This window comes from Onychomys torridus, chromosome 3, assembly GCF_903995425.1.
Source record: "Onychomys torridus chromosome 3, mOncTor1.1, whole genome shotgun sequence".
Classification (NCBI taxonomy): Eukaryota; Metazoa; Chordata; class Mammalia; order Rodentia; family Cricetidae; genus Onychomys; species Onychomys torridus.
In genome coordinates, this window is record NC_050445.1 from 66,663,226 (window position 1) to 66,682,881 (window position 19,656).

At 42.1% G+C, this 19,656-nt stretch overlaps 1 protein-coding gene across 6 annotated transcripts in view; it reads right to left on the reverse strand.

The window, feature by feature from the left end:
- Window positions 1–19,656, reverse strand: part of Cdk14 (cyclin dependent kinase 14) — a 484,889-nt gene that overhangs the window by 45,965 nt on the left and 419,268 nt on the right. For all 6 annotated transcript variants that reach the window (XM_036182828.1, XM_036182829.1, XM_036182831.1 and 3 more), the window contains one exon: window positions 11,376–11,439. In XM_036182828.1, the coding sequence (XP_036038721.1) occupies window positions 11,376–11,439 (64 nt within the window). The remainder of the gene's footprint in view (window positions 1–11,375; window positions 11,440–19,656) is intronic.

Sequence of the window (19,656 nt, forward strand, 5' to 3'; positions counted from 1 at the left end):
GTCTATTCGACTCTTCACAATTTGAATTTAGAATTACTTTAAATTTTAATAAGTGCATTCATTAATCTGTAAACAAAGTAGCCAGCACTTAAGCAAAGAAACGGCCATCCTAGAGGACCCTCTCATCTGACAGAGGTCTGGAGGCATACAGTGATCCCAATGCTTCTCTTGGGATGGCTTCGGTGGAGGTAAATGGCTTGGCCTTTGTAAGAGTGAATCATCACTGAGTCATGAATCACTCCGGTTACAGTCCTAACTGTATGTTTATATAACAGACAACCCCTCAAATCCCTGTGCATAGCAGTCACAAGGATCCATTCGTTCTCAGTCACTCCACAAACACACAGCGTAGGTCTACATGCGTCAGGTGCTGCATGTACAGCAAGGAACAAAACAGCTATACACATGAGTCACCTACAGGCATTCACCCAAAGCAACATGGTGGGTTCCAAAAGGAGAAAACCACACTCACAAATGTTCATGAGAATCACAATGATTATTCTACATTCTGGTATTTATTAGGAAAACCAAGCAAGACATGAATATTTCAGTTAGGGTTCAGATACAGCTATTTTAAAACTGGATTCCACAGTCTTTGGAGCACAAATATAGGAAAATTCACATAGACCAGAAGAGAGCTCACTTTGAATAGAAAGAGACAGCCTATTCCAAACTCTGAGGATTTTAGTTATGTTAGTGCCAAAATACCACAGTAATCACAACAGGTATTCTAGAAACACTATCTTTGCTGTGTAAGTATGATTCACATCTTCAAAGGACTTGAAATCCCCCCAATTTATCATGGTGGAGCGTTGACAGGTCCCCAGCTGGAGCATCTAGAGGCTTTCACATGGCACATGCATTCTGAACCTGACCATCTCCAGAGCACTATGTTAAATGCTGGAAAACCATCCTCAGACCCCAAAGACACAGCATCTGTCTGGTTACCACAATCATCTTCCAGTTCACACTACTACACTTTTTCAAATCAGCAATCTCTAAGAAACTTCGAGACTCAAGCATTCCACTCTATTCATGAAACATTTCCACCTTCACTGGTACACATACACATGAGGGTTCATGAGCATCTCCGGAGGAGGTGTCCACCTATCTATACTTCCTCCACCCACATAAGACAGAACACTTCTCTTTCCATCACACAGTTCTTTCTGGAGGGCATTTATGAAAGCTTCAAAGTGTACTCTTTACAGATAACCAACTTACAGCTCCTCTAAAAGAAGGCGAGAGAAAGAAAGTAGCCGGTTCCATGGTGGCAGAGAGCAGTAGGAGGGGTGATCCACGCAGTCTGCAGGACTGCAGTAGCACAGGGGATGTGCAAGTGCACTAACCCCTTTATCTCACAAACAAGCCAGAGGAGCAGGAACTGTGCTGCCTGAGATGTAGGCTAGTGGCAGAGGCTGAGGTGGGACTGTGTACTCTAGCCTCTTGTTACCAAAGAGCAGAGGACACTCACACCTCCTATGTGGCCTCCAAATAAAAATTTGCTTTATTACTCACAGTGTGCCAGAGCAGCGGGCAGCACTGTATTTTCACAGGTGGAAACTGACGCATAGACCCTGGAGAACCTGTGCATAACTCATGGCTCACAAGCAAAGCTGGGCTCTGAACGGACTGTCCAGAGTTGAAGTCTATGCTCCAGTCATTATGCCATGAGGTGTGGTGTGGTTTTGAGAATCTTGAAGTTTTATCATGAAGTCACAAAGCCAGATCAAAGCTCCTTCAGCAATAACAGAAAACCTGAATATAAGCAACCCTGTTACCTTTTCTCATCTACAACACTGTCTACCTGCCTCCCAACTACCTAACCCTACTATAGGTAGAACAAACATTCCTCATGCTCATAGGAAATATGAAATAACTTTTAACTTTTAGTATTTACAATTCTTGGACATATTATTTAAACTTTCTGTGCCTTAGTGTCCCCCAGACCACAGTTTAGGATACTAGCAGTTTTTATGTTATAGAGACACTGAAAATGTATAATAAGAAAATCTATCTCCTGAGTTAATAATAAACACAGTAATAATCTATACTTCTTAGCCATGATTGCTATTAATAATAATAATAATAATAATAATAATAATACGCCTTAAAAACTGACCATCTTACAACAAACTATTTATGTGTCTGGGAGACATTCAGTATTATGAAGCAGATATTACTCTAGAGAGAAAATGATCTATGTTAAACTCCATTTTGAAGCAATAAGTAAATAAATACCATGAACATGTTTGTGTTTTTCTAATTGCTGATATATATTTTTGTGGCTTTTCTTTTCTTTTGGGAGGTGATGAGGATTGAACCAAGGCCTTGAGCATGTTTAGTGAGTGCTCTACCAAATCTAGGCTCATGAGAAGAGAGAAGAGTGAGGGATGAGAAAAAGAGAAGGAAAGAGAGATATACAGAATGAAGGTAAAAAGCCCAGAGGCAACACATAGTTAAAGAGAAACAGGATAATTGAAGTTAGAAAAGCTGGCTAGAAACAAGCCAAAGTGAGGCTGGGCATTCATAAGTAAGAATAAGTCTCTGTGTATTTATTTGTGAGCTGGGTGGTGCCCGTCCCCCCCCCCCACAAAAACCCCAACTACATTACCTACCACTACTACCCATGTACTGACCTAACTAGAACATTGGCGGAGTAAAACACCACCTGTATTATAATAGTGGTAGCCTACATTTTTCTTTTATCCATGTAATAGCATAATAATAATTTAAAAAATATTCTCTGTATGTATGATTCATGTGTATGTGTATGTGTGTGTCCAGATGCGTGAGTGCTGTGGCAAGCATGTGGAAGTCGGAGAAACACCAGGCTAGATGGTCTACGTGCTTCTGGGAATTTTCCTGTCTCTGGCTCCCATCTTACTCAAGGAGCGCTGCAATCACAGACATGTGCTATCACAACCAGTTTAATGTGGGTGCTGGGACCTGGACTCAGGTTTTCCTGATTACCGGGTGAGTACTTCACCCACGTAGCTGTTCTTCAGCTCAATAACTGTACACTCTGTATTCCATCTGGTGAGGTGAAATGAGATTAATACCTATGCTGACAATTATAAGATTCCCAAGTTTCTTTGGAATTAAAAAAGTAATCTTTTAAGAAGCTCACTTCCCCTTGAGAATTTATTATTTCACTTTTTCCGATACTTTCTGGATATACAGTTAGTTTCCATCATTACTGATACTACCAATGGAAGCAAAGGAGACATTCTTTAAGCAGATAGGAGAAGTGGGTACACACAGCCTCTGCTTGCATAGAACGACTGCTGCCACCCACACAGGCAGCATCTGCTCTTGGAGACGATTTATTTTGGTGCTTAACAAGACACCTAGCTCCTTTCTATTTATTTTTATACCACTGGCTAAACCCCTGACACACCATAACAAATCCTTGTCCAGCAACAGACACATGGGGGAAGATGTTAGTGATGTCACTGCTCATTGGTGTGACAGTAATTTTCCTCTGAGTCAGGACAGACTTTATAGACACTCTCCCCCCAGGGCTGCCGACAGAAAGAAAATCAAGAAAAAGCCACAGGACACAAAACCTCTTTCCAGCTCTGAATTAGGTCTGTGACACTGTGTAGCCAGTGGGCCCTCTGGAGATCGTAAAACATCCATTTCCTTCCCTGCTCAAAGCTCTCTACTATTTCTCACACTTCAAATGAAATCTCAACTCCTCCCATGGTCTTCAAAGTTCCTCTTGCTGCTTTCCTGTGGTCACATTTCTGCAGCCACACTTGGGACCTGGCATCCATCATTATCTGTTTTCTCTTTGGCTTGTGAGGTGCTCAGGGAGACCTTTGTCTGCCCACTTCACAGCTGTGTCTGCAGGACTGGTGAGCACTCACCTACAGTGCAGACACATGAGCACAGGTGAAGCCTGTTCACAGCTGTGTCTGCAGGACCCCGTGAGCACTCACTAACAGTGCAGACACCTGAGCACAAGTGAAACCTGTTCACAGCTGTGTCTGCAGGACTGGTGAGCACTCACCAACAGTGCAGACACCTGAGCACATGCATATTTGAAGCACAGTTACTTCTCGATAAACAGATACTCAGCTTAGCATTCATTCTAGTGACCTCTAGTAAGACTACCCACAGTCAGAATGTTAAGATAAGTCTGTCTGTCCTTCCTGTCACTTCTGCATTTTTTTTAAACGTCCCCTTCTCTACAAAGTTCACACAATCCCCATGCTTCGCATGGCAGCTACAGGAAGTTACCGGTTGCTATCAGAGGGAAGAGACATTTTCTTCAGTAGTGTGACCACTCCTGCGTTGTCTGTCCTCCTAGAAATAACCCTTCGGGACCCACATTCCTGTAGACAATCTCAATTAAGTTCATTGGTTCACACACACACACACACACACACACACACACACACATGCACACACACACACACACACACACACACGCACACACACACACACACACACACACAATACACACACATGCACACGCACGCACACGCACACACACACAGAGGGAAGGATATTGTGAGGGAGATAAACGAGGGCGGGGCTGAATTGGATCAAAACAAATTGTGTGCATGTATGAAAATGTCAAATGAACTCAATTATCATGTAACATTGATGTCTGCAGATAGACCTTTTAAAAAGCTCATGTAACTCACCCATTTACTAATCACTTAGCTTTTCGACCAGGTGAATACAGTGGCATTCACTTGGGAGAGGAAGAACAGCAAAGTTGAGCTGGTTAGAGAGCTCTGACGGTCCCCACCTGTGTCAGAACCCCTTTAAGGTTGCACCAATACTACCTGACACAAGAACCGCATCACTGTGGATGCAGGTGCACACATGTATGTACACATAGGAAGGCCCAGAGTGGAAGTCAGCCATCTGTCAGCTGCTTCCCATCGCTCTTTTTTGAGATAGAGTTTCTCTCTGAGTCTGAGTTCACCAACTCGTAGGTTGTCTGGAGGACAGAATCGTCAGCATGCGCCACTGTGAATGGTTTTTTGTGTGGCTTTGGGGACCAGAACTCGAGTCCTTGTGCTGGAGAGCAAACCGGGTACTTTATTCCCTGATGCACATGGTGAATCATTTTTTATAACCATCACATAGCATACCTAGATCTAACTATTATTATGATGGTTCCTATTGAGAGAGAAAGAGAGAGAGAACAATCCCTGAAACAAAGTATGAAAAGAAAGTAGGGAAGAAAATAGCAAGCAGAAGACACATCATTTTAATGTTGAAAACATTATTTTGTAACTATAAACCCTTAAAAGTTAAACCACATTTTATATCAATCATATTATCTAGCTCAGTCATCTTAAAAGTAGGCGAATAAATAAAGATGTGTAAGAACAAATATTTGCATTTAATTTTCATAGAAGTTGATGGGCTGGATGGAGCAGAAATCATCTTTTCTGTAGAGTAGAGAAGGGATCTCTGCAAGTCACAGGGGACCTTCACTGTCGGGTATTCTGTGAAGGGCACATTATGACACCAAGATGAGATGCCCCTCTAGTCTTCTTCCTGCACGGCATATTCCACCCACAGGATTCTTGTTGCCTCCAAAGCTTTCCCAGCACCTTATAGAAGACTTGAGAAGACCCTGGAGTGTGACTATAGCCAAGTGCCTAAACCTCCTGGCTGTGGAAAGGACAAAGTGGCATTTCCTAACCCAGGTACCAAGGACTGCAGCCCCAGACAGGGCATTGGCACTGGACATTTTGTTACACGATGTGTCCAACTCTAGCCTTTGCCAGCAGTGCTGAGATTGTGGCTCCAGAGTCTGTGTTCTCATTCCTATATTATATGTGACTAAAGAAGCTTTGAAGTGAGATATATATAAGAATTGACAACTTATTAGAAGAGCAGGTGATGGGTGATGAAAGGTACTGTAGGGAGACAGAGTTTTGATAAGACACAGTCCTTCACAGTTCTAGCTACAACAGGCAAGCCCTCTTCAAGAGAGGTGGCATTCCTTTGTCTGTAAGATGGGACTGCAACATTAAGAAATAGTATAGCAACTCAGACTCAGTGTGAATATCAAAGGAGATAAGGTTAAACTGTTTTGTAAGTAGAGATACCACTGAGTGGTAAGATATCAAGGCACATGTCTGAAAGCATTTACTTCTTCCTTTGAAAACAGAAGACCGGATCTACTTGGGTTGGAAAGCCCTATCTGTGACTAAGTAGGACTTAAGAAGAAAAATTTCACTTCATTACAAACACTTAGTATAACCAAGTCCACATGTAAATGCTGACACAAAGGTCAGCGTGTCTGCATGCTTGGTCTGGGGCATAATATGTTTAAAATATCACCATTCCTCACGTTTCCTTCTTCACTGGTGAATTCTTCTGTATTCATCTATCTCATTCATGTAAGACATCCCATCCTCATCAATGTTTCTTCAGTTGAACAACCTCTCCCATTGGATGACTAACTTGCCCTGAGAAACAATACAACCCCTTTATATGTGCCCACCCCGTGCTTGATTTTGGAAAATAGGACTATTTTCTTTGAAATTTCATTACTTCTCATTGCTTTCCAGTCTGGCAATGCTGTTTCCTCCTTGAACTTTCCAGTGTCTTCCTGTCTGAGCTTCTGGATAATAATCCATCATTAAGCCACTACTGAATGCCCCTTTGTTGGGAAAATCTAAGGGCTGGAGGAAAGCACCACACATGGGGTCTACATGCTATTTGAGAAGGAGGGCGTTTTGTACAGAATTAGTTCAGGGTTTTTGTATGTATTTTAAAAATACAGACGTGAAAATTTCTCTAAGAGATGTAGCAGTCTAGATTTATGTATGGCCTAGAACACAACAGTAAAATCAACAATTTGAAAACCCAAAGTGCCCTCATATGAATACAGACACAAATTGTGTGTGTGTGTGTGTGTGTGTGTGTGTGTGTGTGTGTGTGTGTGTGTGAATAACAGGATTTGGTATTAAAAATCAATCCTGCACTATTCTACAAATGTCATGTGATTTTTTCTTTTCCTGAAACAAACTTTTTTGTTGAGAGAGTCAGAAAAAAACACAACCTAACAGTAAAGACTATGGTCAACTTTGCTTAAAATTTTAAAGGGCTCAGGCTTCTGCAAGACCAGAGAGCACCCTGTGACCAGAATTCTAGTCCAGTGGCCTCATTCCTCAGTGCCGGGCCCATGCTTCAGCTCCAGTGTGCTCAGGGTTCTGTGAGAGTCTGGGGTGTTGGTTGGTTCTAGTGGTCTCTGAAGTCATTATGGGTGTAGAGTTTCTAAGGTGTCAGTGGTCACTTCATGACCCTTATTTATTCTAGATGGAGGGAATACAGCCATTGGAGAAGTCAGTCTGGAGATTTCTCAGAAAATTAAAAATAGAACTACCTTATTTTACCCCACTATTTCACACCTACTACATATCCTCCTGTAGAGATATTTGCACCCAGGTTTACCACTGTATGCACTATAGAAAACAACTGGAATCAGCCTAGTTGTCAGTCAACAGATGAACAGATAATGAAAATTGCTCCATCTATCTATCATCTATCTATCTATCTCTCTGTGTGTGAATGAATATTATTTAGTGCTAAAGAAAAATGTACTCACAAAATTTTTAGGAAAATGAAATGGACTTAGAATGTATAATAATAAGCTAGATAATACATATCAGAAAGAAAAGAACACATGTGGAATCTAGTCAAATATATCCATGTATATATGCACATACATATGCACATGTGGGTAGAGTCTAACATGTGGAAAAGAGGACAAGAAAGGTGAATATTAGAGGGTGTGGAAGGGCTAATGCAGGTGATGAGGAGGAGTTATGAAGGGGATATGAGGTAAATGTATTTCTAGTTCTAATTTTCTCATGGAATTTTTGGGTTTGGTAGTACATAAATGCATAAAAATGTTTTGATAGTAGAGTACAAAATCAGTATCAAGAAGCTTCACAGCATCTATCCTGAATTGCTAATCTAACTGTATTTACTGAATTATATAGTCCTTAGATCTGGTTAATTTCAGTGTATGGTTTTTTTTTGTTGTTGTTTTTTTTTTTACAACATTTTTGGTAATGAAGTTAATAAAACTTTAAAAAATAATCTTATGAAGTAAATCCAGAGGAGCAAAAGGCTTTCATGGGCAAAAGAGAAATTACTCTAAATTATAAAACCTCCGAGAATTAACAGGGAGAGATGGCTTACAACTTTCAGCTATAAACTGAGCGAAAGGCATGAACAGCTGCTAGTAGGGTGAAACAGGTGGACAGCTGCCCCGCCTGGCAGCAGAGGAAGCATGCAACCAACAGTCAAGTGGAACCTCCTTTCAGCAGTTGCCCGGTTGAGTCTGGCCACACACTCCAGAGCAGACAAGACCTGGGCAAGCATAGCACACATTGGCAACACACAGACGAGAGCCTGCTGCAAGTGTTAAGAATCCCAACCGTTCATACTTGCTGACTCCTCAACCAGTTTCTCTCACTTTACTGTTTAGATATAGCTGTCACTGCATTAACACGGCATTAACACGGTGACATACTGAAGACAGTCCGAAGGCCCAGGTTAGATAGCAAGCGAAATCTGCACAGCAGAACACAATGTAGCATTCAGAGTCAATGTAGCCACCCTGACTTCACTGACATTTGTGCAGTGACATGTGTGACATGGAAAAATCTAGAGAAAACTAGTGAGAAAAACAAGATACAATTGTAATTTATGTAGGAAAAATACTATATATACACATATATATGTTCATAATTTGTTACATTTATACAACAGAAAGAAACACAAAAAGCTGTTGTATCAGAGAGGGAGCCTGGTGTCAGGGAGGGCAGTGGTTTCTGGGGAAGCTGGCAGATGGGAGATGGGGCAAGAAGAAAGCTTTGCACTATGGTACTGTTTCACTTCCAAAATGTTTAAATTGATTCCATTAAAGGAAAGAAGCAAAGAAATAGCTCAGTGGGTAAAAACACTTGCCACCAAGACTGATGAGCTGAGTCCAGCCTCTGCAACCCACATGGTGAAAGGAGAGAGCAAATATCTGCAAGTTCCCCTCTGGTCTCCACATGTGCACCACAGCATGTACACAAAGACACACAGACACACACACAGACACAGACACAGACACACACACACACACACACACACACACACACACACACACATTCTTTTAGTATTAAAGAAACAAACACATCCTCGTAGCTTCCCTTCTCCACTTTCAGAACCTCTGTGGCCTTTGGAGGTGGGGAGTAGGGCAGGACAGCTGGCCCTAGACTGCTAGTGTTGGGATCTGTGTTTTCTTCCCTTGGAGTACAGGGCTAAGATTCCTTGATGATCTGGTTGGGCACTGTGTGGAAGTCCTCAGGGCTCTGTCTCCCCTCAATTTATAATCTTATCTCTTTTAGTCAACCCTTACCTTCTACATGTGTTGTTCTTCTAGACTCCCAATATGAGTACGTGTCTGTTGCAGAGCTTACACAGTAATTACTACATCTACTCTAATTTATATATTTCTACCAGAGTCTCATGAATAAGACTGCTTTTAAATATACGACATAACTTAGAGCAAGAGCTAAGTTCTGAATGCCAGATATGTACTGTGCGTGGTCCCTGGTCTGAAGTTCACAATCTGCTATGTTGGTTTGGACTCCATCACATACTTTCTAGAAACTCTTAAATGCTTGCATGTATTCTTGGTGAAAATAAGCTCCATTCACACCAAAATAGACAAAGTACCCCATATTTTCTAGTCTAGACACTTGGCAGGTGAAATTACTATATTAATTGGTCCTTTATGTATATAACTTTATTCATTTAAAACCTTATTTGTTTGTTTGTTTTGAATACTAGGACAGGGTTCTGCAGTGAGCTAAACTCCAGCCTCTCAGGCTCTTCTATTTCATTTCTTGGGTCTTAAAAATTGTATATCTTAACAAGATCACTAATCACAAGAGGCCCTCACACTTATAAAGAGCTGTCTTATTGACTTAAACTCCATGAGGAATATGTACACTGGTTTACTAGATGCTTCTTGCTTAATTAAGAGAAAAACAATTATAATAAGTTGATGTGTTTCTAGAATTTTTTCCAAACATAGAACTCATTTATAATTTTCAGTAAAAGTACAAAGAGCCTTTGGGGCTTCTGAAAAAGATAAAAGAATTCTCAGCACACTGTACAATTTCAGGAAAAAATATGAAGAATAAAAATAGTTTCCCAACCCAGTCATTCTTTGAAATTGGTAATTTATTCCCGGAGTCTCCAAAGAGGGGGAAAGGCGGAGCAGAACACACTTGGCTCTCCTTAGTGAAATTACTCTGAGTTCTCTGACCGGACAGCCACATCAGATCCCCTGTGAAATTCCTCTGGAAACTCTATGGTGGATCCACATTTTATCAACCACATTTTGTAACTCAAACAAACAAACGAACAAGAGAATTACTCTACAATAAATCATTTTCCTGATTTTATTCAATTTCCAACTGCACATCTTTCAAAATTAAGCACATCATGTCAGATTTTCTTGTCACTATTAAAGCTGGAAGTTTCACGGCTGCCATCTACTGGTGAGTGAAAACATGACAACTTATTTTTGAGCTGCATTTTCAAAGGCCTGCAGTTTAGAGCCTAAAAAATTCCCATTGAATGTCAACTGTTAAACAATTAGAGAATCAGGACAATTTATATAATTTAACTCAAATTATCTGACCATATATTACTAGCATAAATCAAGAAAGGAAAAATGTAAGTTTTCCTTTTTTTATAATTTACTACAATTTCTTAGTATTATTCAAAAATAGTGATATGTTTGAATTGTGTTCAATTTAAATTTTGCTTGTGTGTATGTGTGTGTGTGTGTTTGTGTGTGTGTGTGTGTGTTTTGATATTGGTCTCTTCTCTCCACCTTTGTTTTTGAGACAGGGTCTCTCACTGAACTTAGAACTGACCGTTTCATTTAGACTTAACTTGTAAGCATGTTCCCAGGAACCTGCCTGCCTCTGTTTACCCAGGACCGGGATTATGACACCAGGCACCACACCCAGCTTTTTTCATGGATGCTGGGAATCTGAGCTGATGCAGTAAAACCTTTGCCATCTCTCCAGCTAAATTTTGCTTTTATAAGCAGGGGCACACGTGTAATGGATAATGAAATTAATAGTCACTACAAGATCATTTAGACAGGTCAAACATAGTTAATATGTGAAACTCTCTCATGGTGGATGGAGAGTGAACTCTGTTTAAAAAGTGAATTGTGCAAATACAAGGACATCTCCATTAATACATAAAACACACAATGGCAAAGGTTTAGATAACGTTTCAAGGCTGGAATGTGGACATTTATATAGTCAGCTTTTACAGACCGGAAACACTTAACATTGGCAATTAATGAAACATACCTGGCTTAAAATGTGGTAAAGAATGAACTCCAGGCCATGTGTCCTCATTTGGTGTTCCAAGAACCTAGTAGAGAACAGGAAATTGTGAAAACAGATATTATTTCCAAAGCACTCAAAATTCTCCAGTGCAGAAAACAGTACACTGTATGGTATGGAACTCTGGATGCTTCCCCCATTATCATCCAGCCAGGGTTTTCATTTCAATAAAAGCAACACTGGCTTCTAACAAATGCAGCTGAAAGGGACACATTAAGTCTGCTGTATTTTATCAAGCTCAAGCTTAATACGTAGGTGAAGAATCACACAGTACAGTCATCCTCATGGACTGTCCTTCACTGCACTGCCACAGTGTGTCTCTCCCTTTACGGGAGTTCTGACACTTCTTCTTCATGGCCTCTGTCTCAGCATCACGATGCTGCTTCAAGGGCTCAAGAGTCACCGGTTAACATGGTTGAATTCTCTCGGAACACTTCAGTTTTAATCACTGTGATTTACAGTTTCTTCTCCTTGAAAGGGTCTTCTGCATGCAGTCTCCTTTTTCTGTTTGTATTTCTGTTTCTTCCTCACCTATTTTTGCTCTTGCCAAAGGAATTCAAGGACAGTTAGGGTCTGACATTCCACTAAAGTGGTCAGTGCTTTTAATGATCATGGCAACAAAACTCGGTAGCTCAGATTGAAAGTGTGGCATTGATGAGTTAAGAGCCGCAAAGACAAGTTCACTGGGTTTACATCCTTGCTGCTCTCCTCTCCTCATGGAAACTTGGGCAGAAAGGAGCCCCTTGGGGCTTCATTTTCCACATTTATAAATCAGAGAGTGATATACAGCTGTCATCTGTGTGGAGAATACTCCATGTCATTCAATAAATAAATAATATCAGATAAATACCCACAGAAAACTGGATTGGCTCTGGGATATGGTAGGCTTGGAGACAGCATCCTTTTTGAATAGCAGGGGAGCCAGAGCCAGATGCTGTCATTCAAATGATCCTGGGCAAGCATGGACAGCCAGCAAGTTAGAGGGGTGAGACACAAGGCTGGAGAACTGTGAGGAAGCTAGAGGGCTGGATACAACAATGGTGGAAGTCACACACCATTCGGTCTGAGGATTAGCAGGCACTACGAGGTAGAAGGCAATACAGATCTGTGGTTACTGGTGCAGGGTTCGCAGCTGCATTGGTTGAGGGTGGCACACACAGTGAGTGTTTTACTCACATTTCCTGCTCTGATGAGTCAGTATCAAACACATGCATCATGTCCTCACTGAGATATTAAATCAGCACACAAGATGACAAAATCTTTGAAATCACGGTTGGTTAATTTTGAAAACACTGATAAAATAGATCTTGTCTTGGTCACTTTTCTATTGCTGTGAAAAGACACCGTGATGAAGGGACTTCCAGAAGACAGTGCCTATTTAGGGCTTACAGTTTCAAAGGGTAAGAGAATGTGGCCATCATGGTAGAGACCATGGCAGCAGGCAGCAAGGTGTGGTGCTGGAACAATAGCTGAGAGTTCACACTTTTATCCACAAGCATGGGCAGAGGGACCTAACTGTGAAATGTTATGGGCTAAACTTCAAAGCCCACCCCAAGTGACACACCTCCTCCAACAAGGCCATGCCTCCCAGTCCTTCCCAAACAGTTCAACCAACTTGGGACCAAATATCCAAACATATGAGCCCATGGGTAACATTCTCATCCAAACCACCACAGAGCTATATAAACAAAGTTGCATAATTGATAAGCTATGTGGAGAGGAGGGTGGGGGGAGATAGACAAGGGGGCCAGAGGGAAGAAGGATAAAGAGCATTGAATAAAGAACTCTGGTGACAGTGTCTCTGTGAAAGACACTTCTCCAAGTTTTCAGGCATACACAGAAACACACAGACACAGAAACACACATACACAAATACATATACATATACAAATACACACACACATACACTGAAACAACATACACATACAGAAACACACACAGAGACACACACATACATACAAACACACATATACACAGACACACACACACACACACACACACACACACACACACACACACACACACACACACGGCTGTCTGGATGATACTCCTCTTGGTTCTCACACAGGTTGGATTTTGCATGTAGGACAAAGAAGTTCATCAATGCTAACTTTACTGAAGAGAGGCTACTGAAGAGAGGTTCAACTAAAATTGTGACATGGACACAGTCTGCAGCACATATGGGCCTCTGGAAGTTCTAGAAACAAAAGTTCAGCAGGGTCTGAGTCTTGCTGAAGAATGACTACCCTCCTGGTAGCCTGGTCAATGTTCCCATAATGCCTGTATCAGCAAACGCTTTGCCTAGGTATCACCCTCATCCTCGTGCAGTGCTCTGTTTCAGGGAGAGTTGTAAACAGCACAGCTTTCACATGAAAGTTCACAGGACAGAAAAACCACACAAGACTGTTCTTTGGTGACAGACTTGGCAATCAGGTCCTGGACTCCATTTTTTCTGTAGACATTCTTGGAGCCTTTGCTCAGGAAATGCAAAGTGCGCACAATGTTCACAAAGGAAAGCGAGAATTAAAAATTAATTTTGTTTCCAGTAAAAGGCTTTTGAGAAGGGGCAGCGTGGGTTAAGTGGATGACGGGCAAGGATGGGCATCTGTGTACTAGGGAAAGTGTGTGCCTTGTCTCTGGGCCAGATTTTCATTTGCACGAACTAATAAGTTCCAATGGCAAGAAAACATTTCAAAGTTAGCAAAAGAATATTGCCTAAAAGTCAGAAACAATCTTTTGTGAATTAAAATATGAAAAAGAAAATTGAATTTGTGCTGTCAGAATTTAAGAGTCTTCACACATATAAGCAAATGAGTTATAGTGTGTGAAGCCCCTGCCATCTTTAAATAACATGTCACAAGAGTTGAGAGGTCTTTCTTAACTTTTTCTTTTAAAGTTATAATAAAATTTCCCACTTCCTTTTCCTCACTCCACACCTTTTCATATACTTCTCTTTGCTCTCTTTCAAACTCATAGTCTCCTTTTCATTAATTGTTGTTATGTGTGTGTGTGTGTGTGTGTGTGTGTGTGTGTGTGTGTGTGTGTATTCCTAAATATATAAGTACTACATGCTCAGTCTGTATAACCTTTGTTACAGGTATGTTTTCAGAGCTTAACATTTAGAACACAACAATGATCAGCATGTCACAATAACCCTAATGGTTATACATACCTTGGTAGTAACCAACAGCTCTCTAATGGGACTTAAGACCCTCTGAAGAAGAAGGAATCATGCCTGGTACTGGAAACTTAGACAACGACCCAGATAGTGAAGTCACAGATTTTGAGGGCAGAACATACAACCACCAGGTTAGTAAACCAGCACAATCCCTAACTATATTCTAAATACTTGTTCTTAGACCCACAGGTGAGTGCAGTTCTCAACCCTCAACTCTCTGCAACAAACACATCACTACAGGAAACTACAATCAATCAAAAGGCAGAGTTGTGGAGCACAGTCCCAAGTGTTAGGTCTAAAATACATCTCCTACACTGAAGACTCGGAGATCATTGCAGAAGAGGGAGTTTGCTGTGAGACTATAATGTCGGAAACACCATCATAAAGTCTCACCAACATGACTATCTGAACATGAGCTGAACAAGGACAATAACAACAATGGACATGCTGAAGTGGATGGAGAGCCCAGGAGGCCTCAACCCTACACAAAGAGCTACAAGAAACGAAGCAATGTTGAGAAGAGAGGACAAACAGTCTTTCCAGGGAAAGAGCACACCACCACCAAATGGTCAGCTCTGGGACCTTTCATGCATTTGGCTTCACTTTAAATCTGCCTAAGAAGCCTTGTACCTCCCAGCTTCCCACAAAAGAGGCAAAGCCTGGGACTCCCTTGGAGACAGCCCTGGCCCACTGAGGGAGGTGAACAGAGGAGAAATAAGCTTCCTTCAGAATGCCAAAGGGTCTCTACAAGACATTGGGGTAGGTGTGGGGGAGGGTTAAAAGCACAGAGGACACCATGCTTGGCTCTCCTGGGGAGGGAGGAACTCAGTGCAGTGGAAGTTAGTGAGACAGGGAGTACTGAGTACTGAGTACCCAGGCAGTGCCAATAAGGCAGGCATGGGAGCACCAGCAGACAACAGTGGTAACAACTGCAGCATTGCATTTCTCAAAGCTGCTGGACTGCTCTGCAGTGCACTCTATTGGTGGTTCATTCCCGAAATGTCTGGCTTCTGCTTTCGCCAGTAGAACTCCCACCTCTGCTTCTCGCTTCAGCACTTGGGCCACCTGTACCTGAGAGAGTCTCTGGACAATCTAGTTCAAGTCTCATGTTGCTTCTCTGTGACCCCCAGAGCACTTCCTGTGGACTTCTACTTACAGAATACCTGGTGGTTGGCAGATGACTTGTTTTCCCATTGGATTGCAAGTCTCAGAGTAGAGACCATGTTTACCCTTAGAGTCTTAGTGCTCACTATGTGTCTTGTACTGGATATAGATTTGGAAAATGTTGAACTACTGATTGACTGGATGGATGGATGGATGGATGGATGGATGGATGGATGGATGGATAAATTATTGGGTGAGGGATGGATGGGTGGATAGATAAATGGATGGATAGATGATGGTTAGATGGATGGTAGATGGATGATGGATGAACAGAAGATGGATAGATGATGGATGACTGGGTGGAGGATGGATGGATGATGGATGAATAGAAGATGGACAGATGATGGATAGATGGTGTGTCTGGATGATATAATTAAGTTCTGACTACAGGTTGGCCTCAGACTGAGAGGCTAAGAACAGGTAATGAATCTTCCAAGGAGGTTGTATTTATCTGCTGCAGGGTTTTAGCACCTACTGTGAAAATGTAAATTTTAGGTAGAGCGTTGAAATAGTCCCTCAAGGCAGGGTGCAAGTTCACCCATTACTTTCTGGGATGAACATAACACTTGCTGGTCAAATGGTGGGGTAAACCAATAAATAAATAGTTAAATATATGCCAGCCATTATCCAAAGAGAAAGACAGTAAATATCAGAGTTATCAACAGTAAAACATAACACTTTTTGAAGCATATATTCAAGTTATAACTGTGTGTGCATATAGTGAGTCATGATGCAAAAATGTTTATCTAGCTGGTTAAAAGCCAATTCTTCTTTTAACAAGACACTAAAAACATAAATCAAGAATGCAAGAGATAAAAGAAGTTTAGGCTGAAGGGCAATGGACTTAGCTCTGAGCCTATTAAATGTTAAGAATGCCTTCAGGTCAAGAGGGAGGTTGTGTGCAGGGCAACTGAAATCAGATATGGGTCGTGGGGAAGAATTTCAGACAGGAAGAACTATTTGGAACTGCTCAGCATATATGTGGTAATTGAAAGCAAATGTCAAATACAAGTTACAAAATGGTCTCCATTTCCTATGCTCCCACACATGCCAGAACTGTGTCTCTGACACACTGGAGGGTTGGCATCTGTCAAGTCAAACAAGAAGCAAGCCTGTCCCTATCAGGAGGTCTGTGTGGACTCAACACAATTGTCCCTGACTTGATATTCTGGGCTAGGCCCTGACAGTACTGAATGTGATGCCAGCCTCTCTTGTCAGGCATAAGAAGAAATACCTGTTTTACAAGTAAGAGAAGAAAATAACTGTCTATGAACAACCACAAGAATGCTTATGCTTTTCTGGTCTTGGAGCCGAATGAGCCTTGCATCTGTCTGCTAACACGGAGCTTATGGGCTTCCTCACCAAGAACACCCAGGGCTTCAGGAGAACAAGGACTACCAGAAGTCCTCCCTAGCTTGATAGGACCTAGAGGTCCCTAAGGGAAACTCCAGCACAGGGTGATTCTGGTCCATGGGGTGTGGATAGAAGTGGCTCACCAAGGAATGAACTAATGAAGGGAGGCAGAAATGCTGGGCTCTTGCATTATGTTTTCAGGCTTCATGAACATGACCACAGTAGGACTGATGACTGCAAGCTGGGATAGCTATGATCCCCACATGAAAAGAGACCAACTAATGCTTTGTCATCTGAATCTGTGAAAACCCTCATATAAAACATGTCTAAAAGAACACTGCTTCATGGCTATGGTACTCTTGGCTCATGACTGTTTCTGGCTCCTCAGTGGGAAATCCTGAGGATAGTCATGGCCCAGCTCAGCAAAACTCAATGGGATTATCATACACTACACTCTGGAAGACATGCTGAAGAATGCAAGAAGTCAAAAAGCTGATCATTTAAAACTTATCTGGACAGGGTGCTCTCCATCTAGACTAATGGTCAAGTGGGAATGCAGAACACCTCATATTGCCCAGAACTGCACATGGTTTTGTACAGTGGATGGAGAAGATGGAAGGTGAGAAGCAGAGATTCAGGAATCCCCTGGCCTCAAGGAGGGTGGTGAGATGCGAATCTTAAGAGGATACAGTGGCAGGCAGGGGTATCAAAGATAGTTACAAGATGGATTGAGCTGAGAAGAAGGGAAAGCTGCGAACACCAGGAAGTCAAAGATGACCTGGGCAGGGGGAAATACTACAGGCAAACTTGTGTATGGAAATATTTAGAAATGTATACTACACACTTAATCAGAGTTAGTACTGCGGTTTGAATAGGGAGCATCCCCAGGCTTGGGTCTCCAGTGGGTGCTGCTACTTTGAAAGGTTATGGAAGCTGTGGGGACAGAGCCCAGGGTTTGGCTCCAGTCTGGATCTCTGCTTCCTGGTAACCCACCAGGTTAGGCTCACACTGCTACCCACAGATAACACTACCATACCTCTCCACCACCTCTAAGACCATGAGCCAACGTAAGTCTTTCTTTCCTTAAGTTGCTCTGACAGGAATCTTTGTCAGAGCAATAAAAGAATCTAAAACAGCCGTTCTCTATTCATCTGTGTAACTTCTTAAGCTATCACAGGATTTCTATAGAGTACTGAGTAAAAATAGTAATGTCTGTGTGCACTGGAATGGGGGAGTGAATAAGGCAGAAAATCTCACTCTTCACCAGACATGTTTGCATCTCTTTAACTTTGGGCCACACTTGGTACCTCTTCACACAATGATGGTTTCCTGACTGTAAGGCATTGTCTAGGAGCAGGTTAGTGGAGGAAGGAAGACCCACTCTAACTGTGGGTGGTACCACTCCCTGGGCTGGAGTTCTAGCTGCATAAAAGAAGAAAGCTGAGTACTAGTGTTCATAGCTCTCTGCTTCCAGACTGTGGATGTGCTGTGACCAGACACCTCAAGCTATGATGTCGTGGTAAAGAATTCCTTCCTTAAGTTGCCATAGCAACAAGACAGGTAGTTAATGTACCACCTATGGTGGCTGGATGAGAATGGCTTCCATAGGCTCATATGTTTGAATGTTTGGTCCAGTTTTACCGTTTGGGAAGAATTAGGAGGTGTGGCCTTGTTTGAGGAGGTGTGTCACTGGGAGTACTATCTGAGCTTACAAAAGTCCATATCAGCCTCTCTCTGTCTCTGTCTCTCTCTGTCTCTCTGTCTCTGTCTCTGTCTCTCTGTCTCTTTGTCTCTCTCTGTGTGTCTCTTTCTCTCTCTCTCTCTCCCTCTCTCTGTTTGCTGCCTATGGATGAGATATAAAGCTCTCAGCTATTCCAACGCTATGTCTTTCTGCTTCCCACCATGATGATCATGGACAACTGTGAGCATCCCCTCCACACATACATTAAGAGTTGTCTTGTTCACAGGTGTCTTTTTACAGCAACAGAACAGTAATTAAGATACCAAATAAATAGAAACATACTACGTGCTGACAACATGGCTGTCTCTGATAAATAATAAAGGTGGAGGTATAATGACACCAGATCTGTGCCCCATCAAACTCCTGGAGACTCATGTGGATGTGGTAGACCAGAAATTGGGAGCTGCATGAGTGGTCACAGGAGGAGACTGAGGAAGGGCCTATTATCTAGTGCACAGGAGGTCTACACGACAACTTCCAGGAGTAGCTAAAGCAGCTGTGTTCAGTTCTCACTTGCCAGATGTTTCCCTTCCCGTCACATGTTATCTTCACTCCTGGTGCCGGCACCGATGAGCGTGCCTGGCTTTTTTGCGGGTGGATGCTTGGGATTGGAACTCAGGTCCTCACATTTGAGCCACAAACACTCCTACCCATTGAGCCATTTCCTGAGCCCACTCTACAGCTTCCTGTTCTAATGCTAGTGGTGGGATAATCTATGGTCTAGGGGCAGCCTTCCCAACAACGGGAGATGTGAAACCCCAGATACAAATGGCTTATTGGACAAATAGAACATGACATGATATTTACTC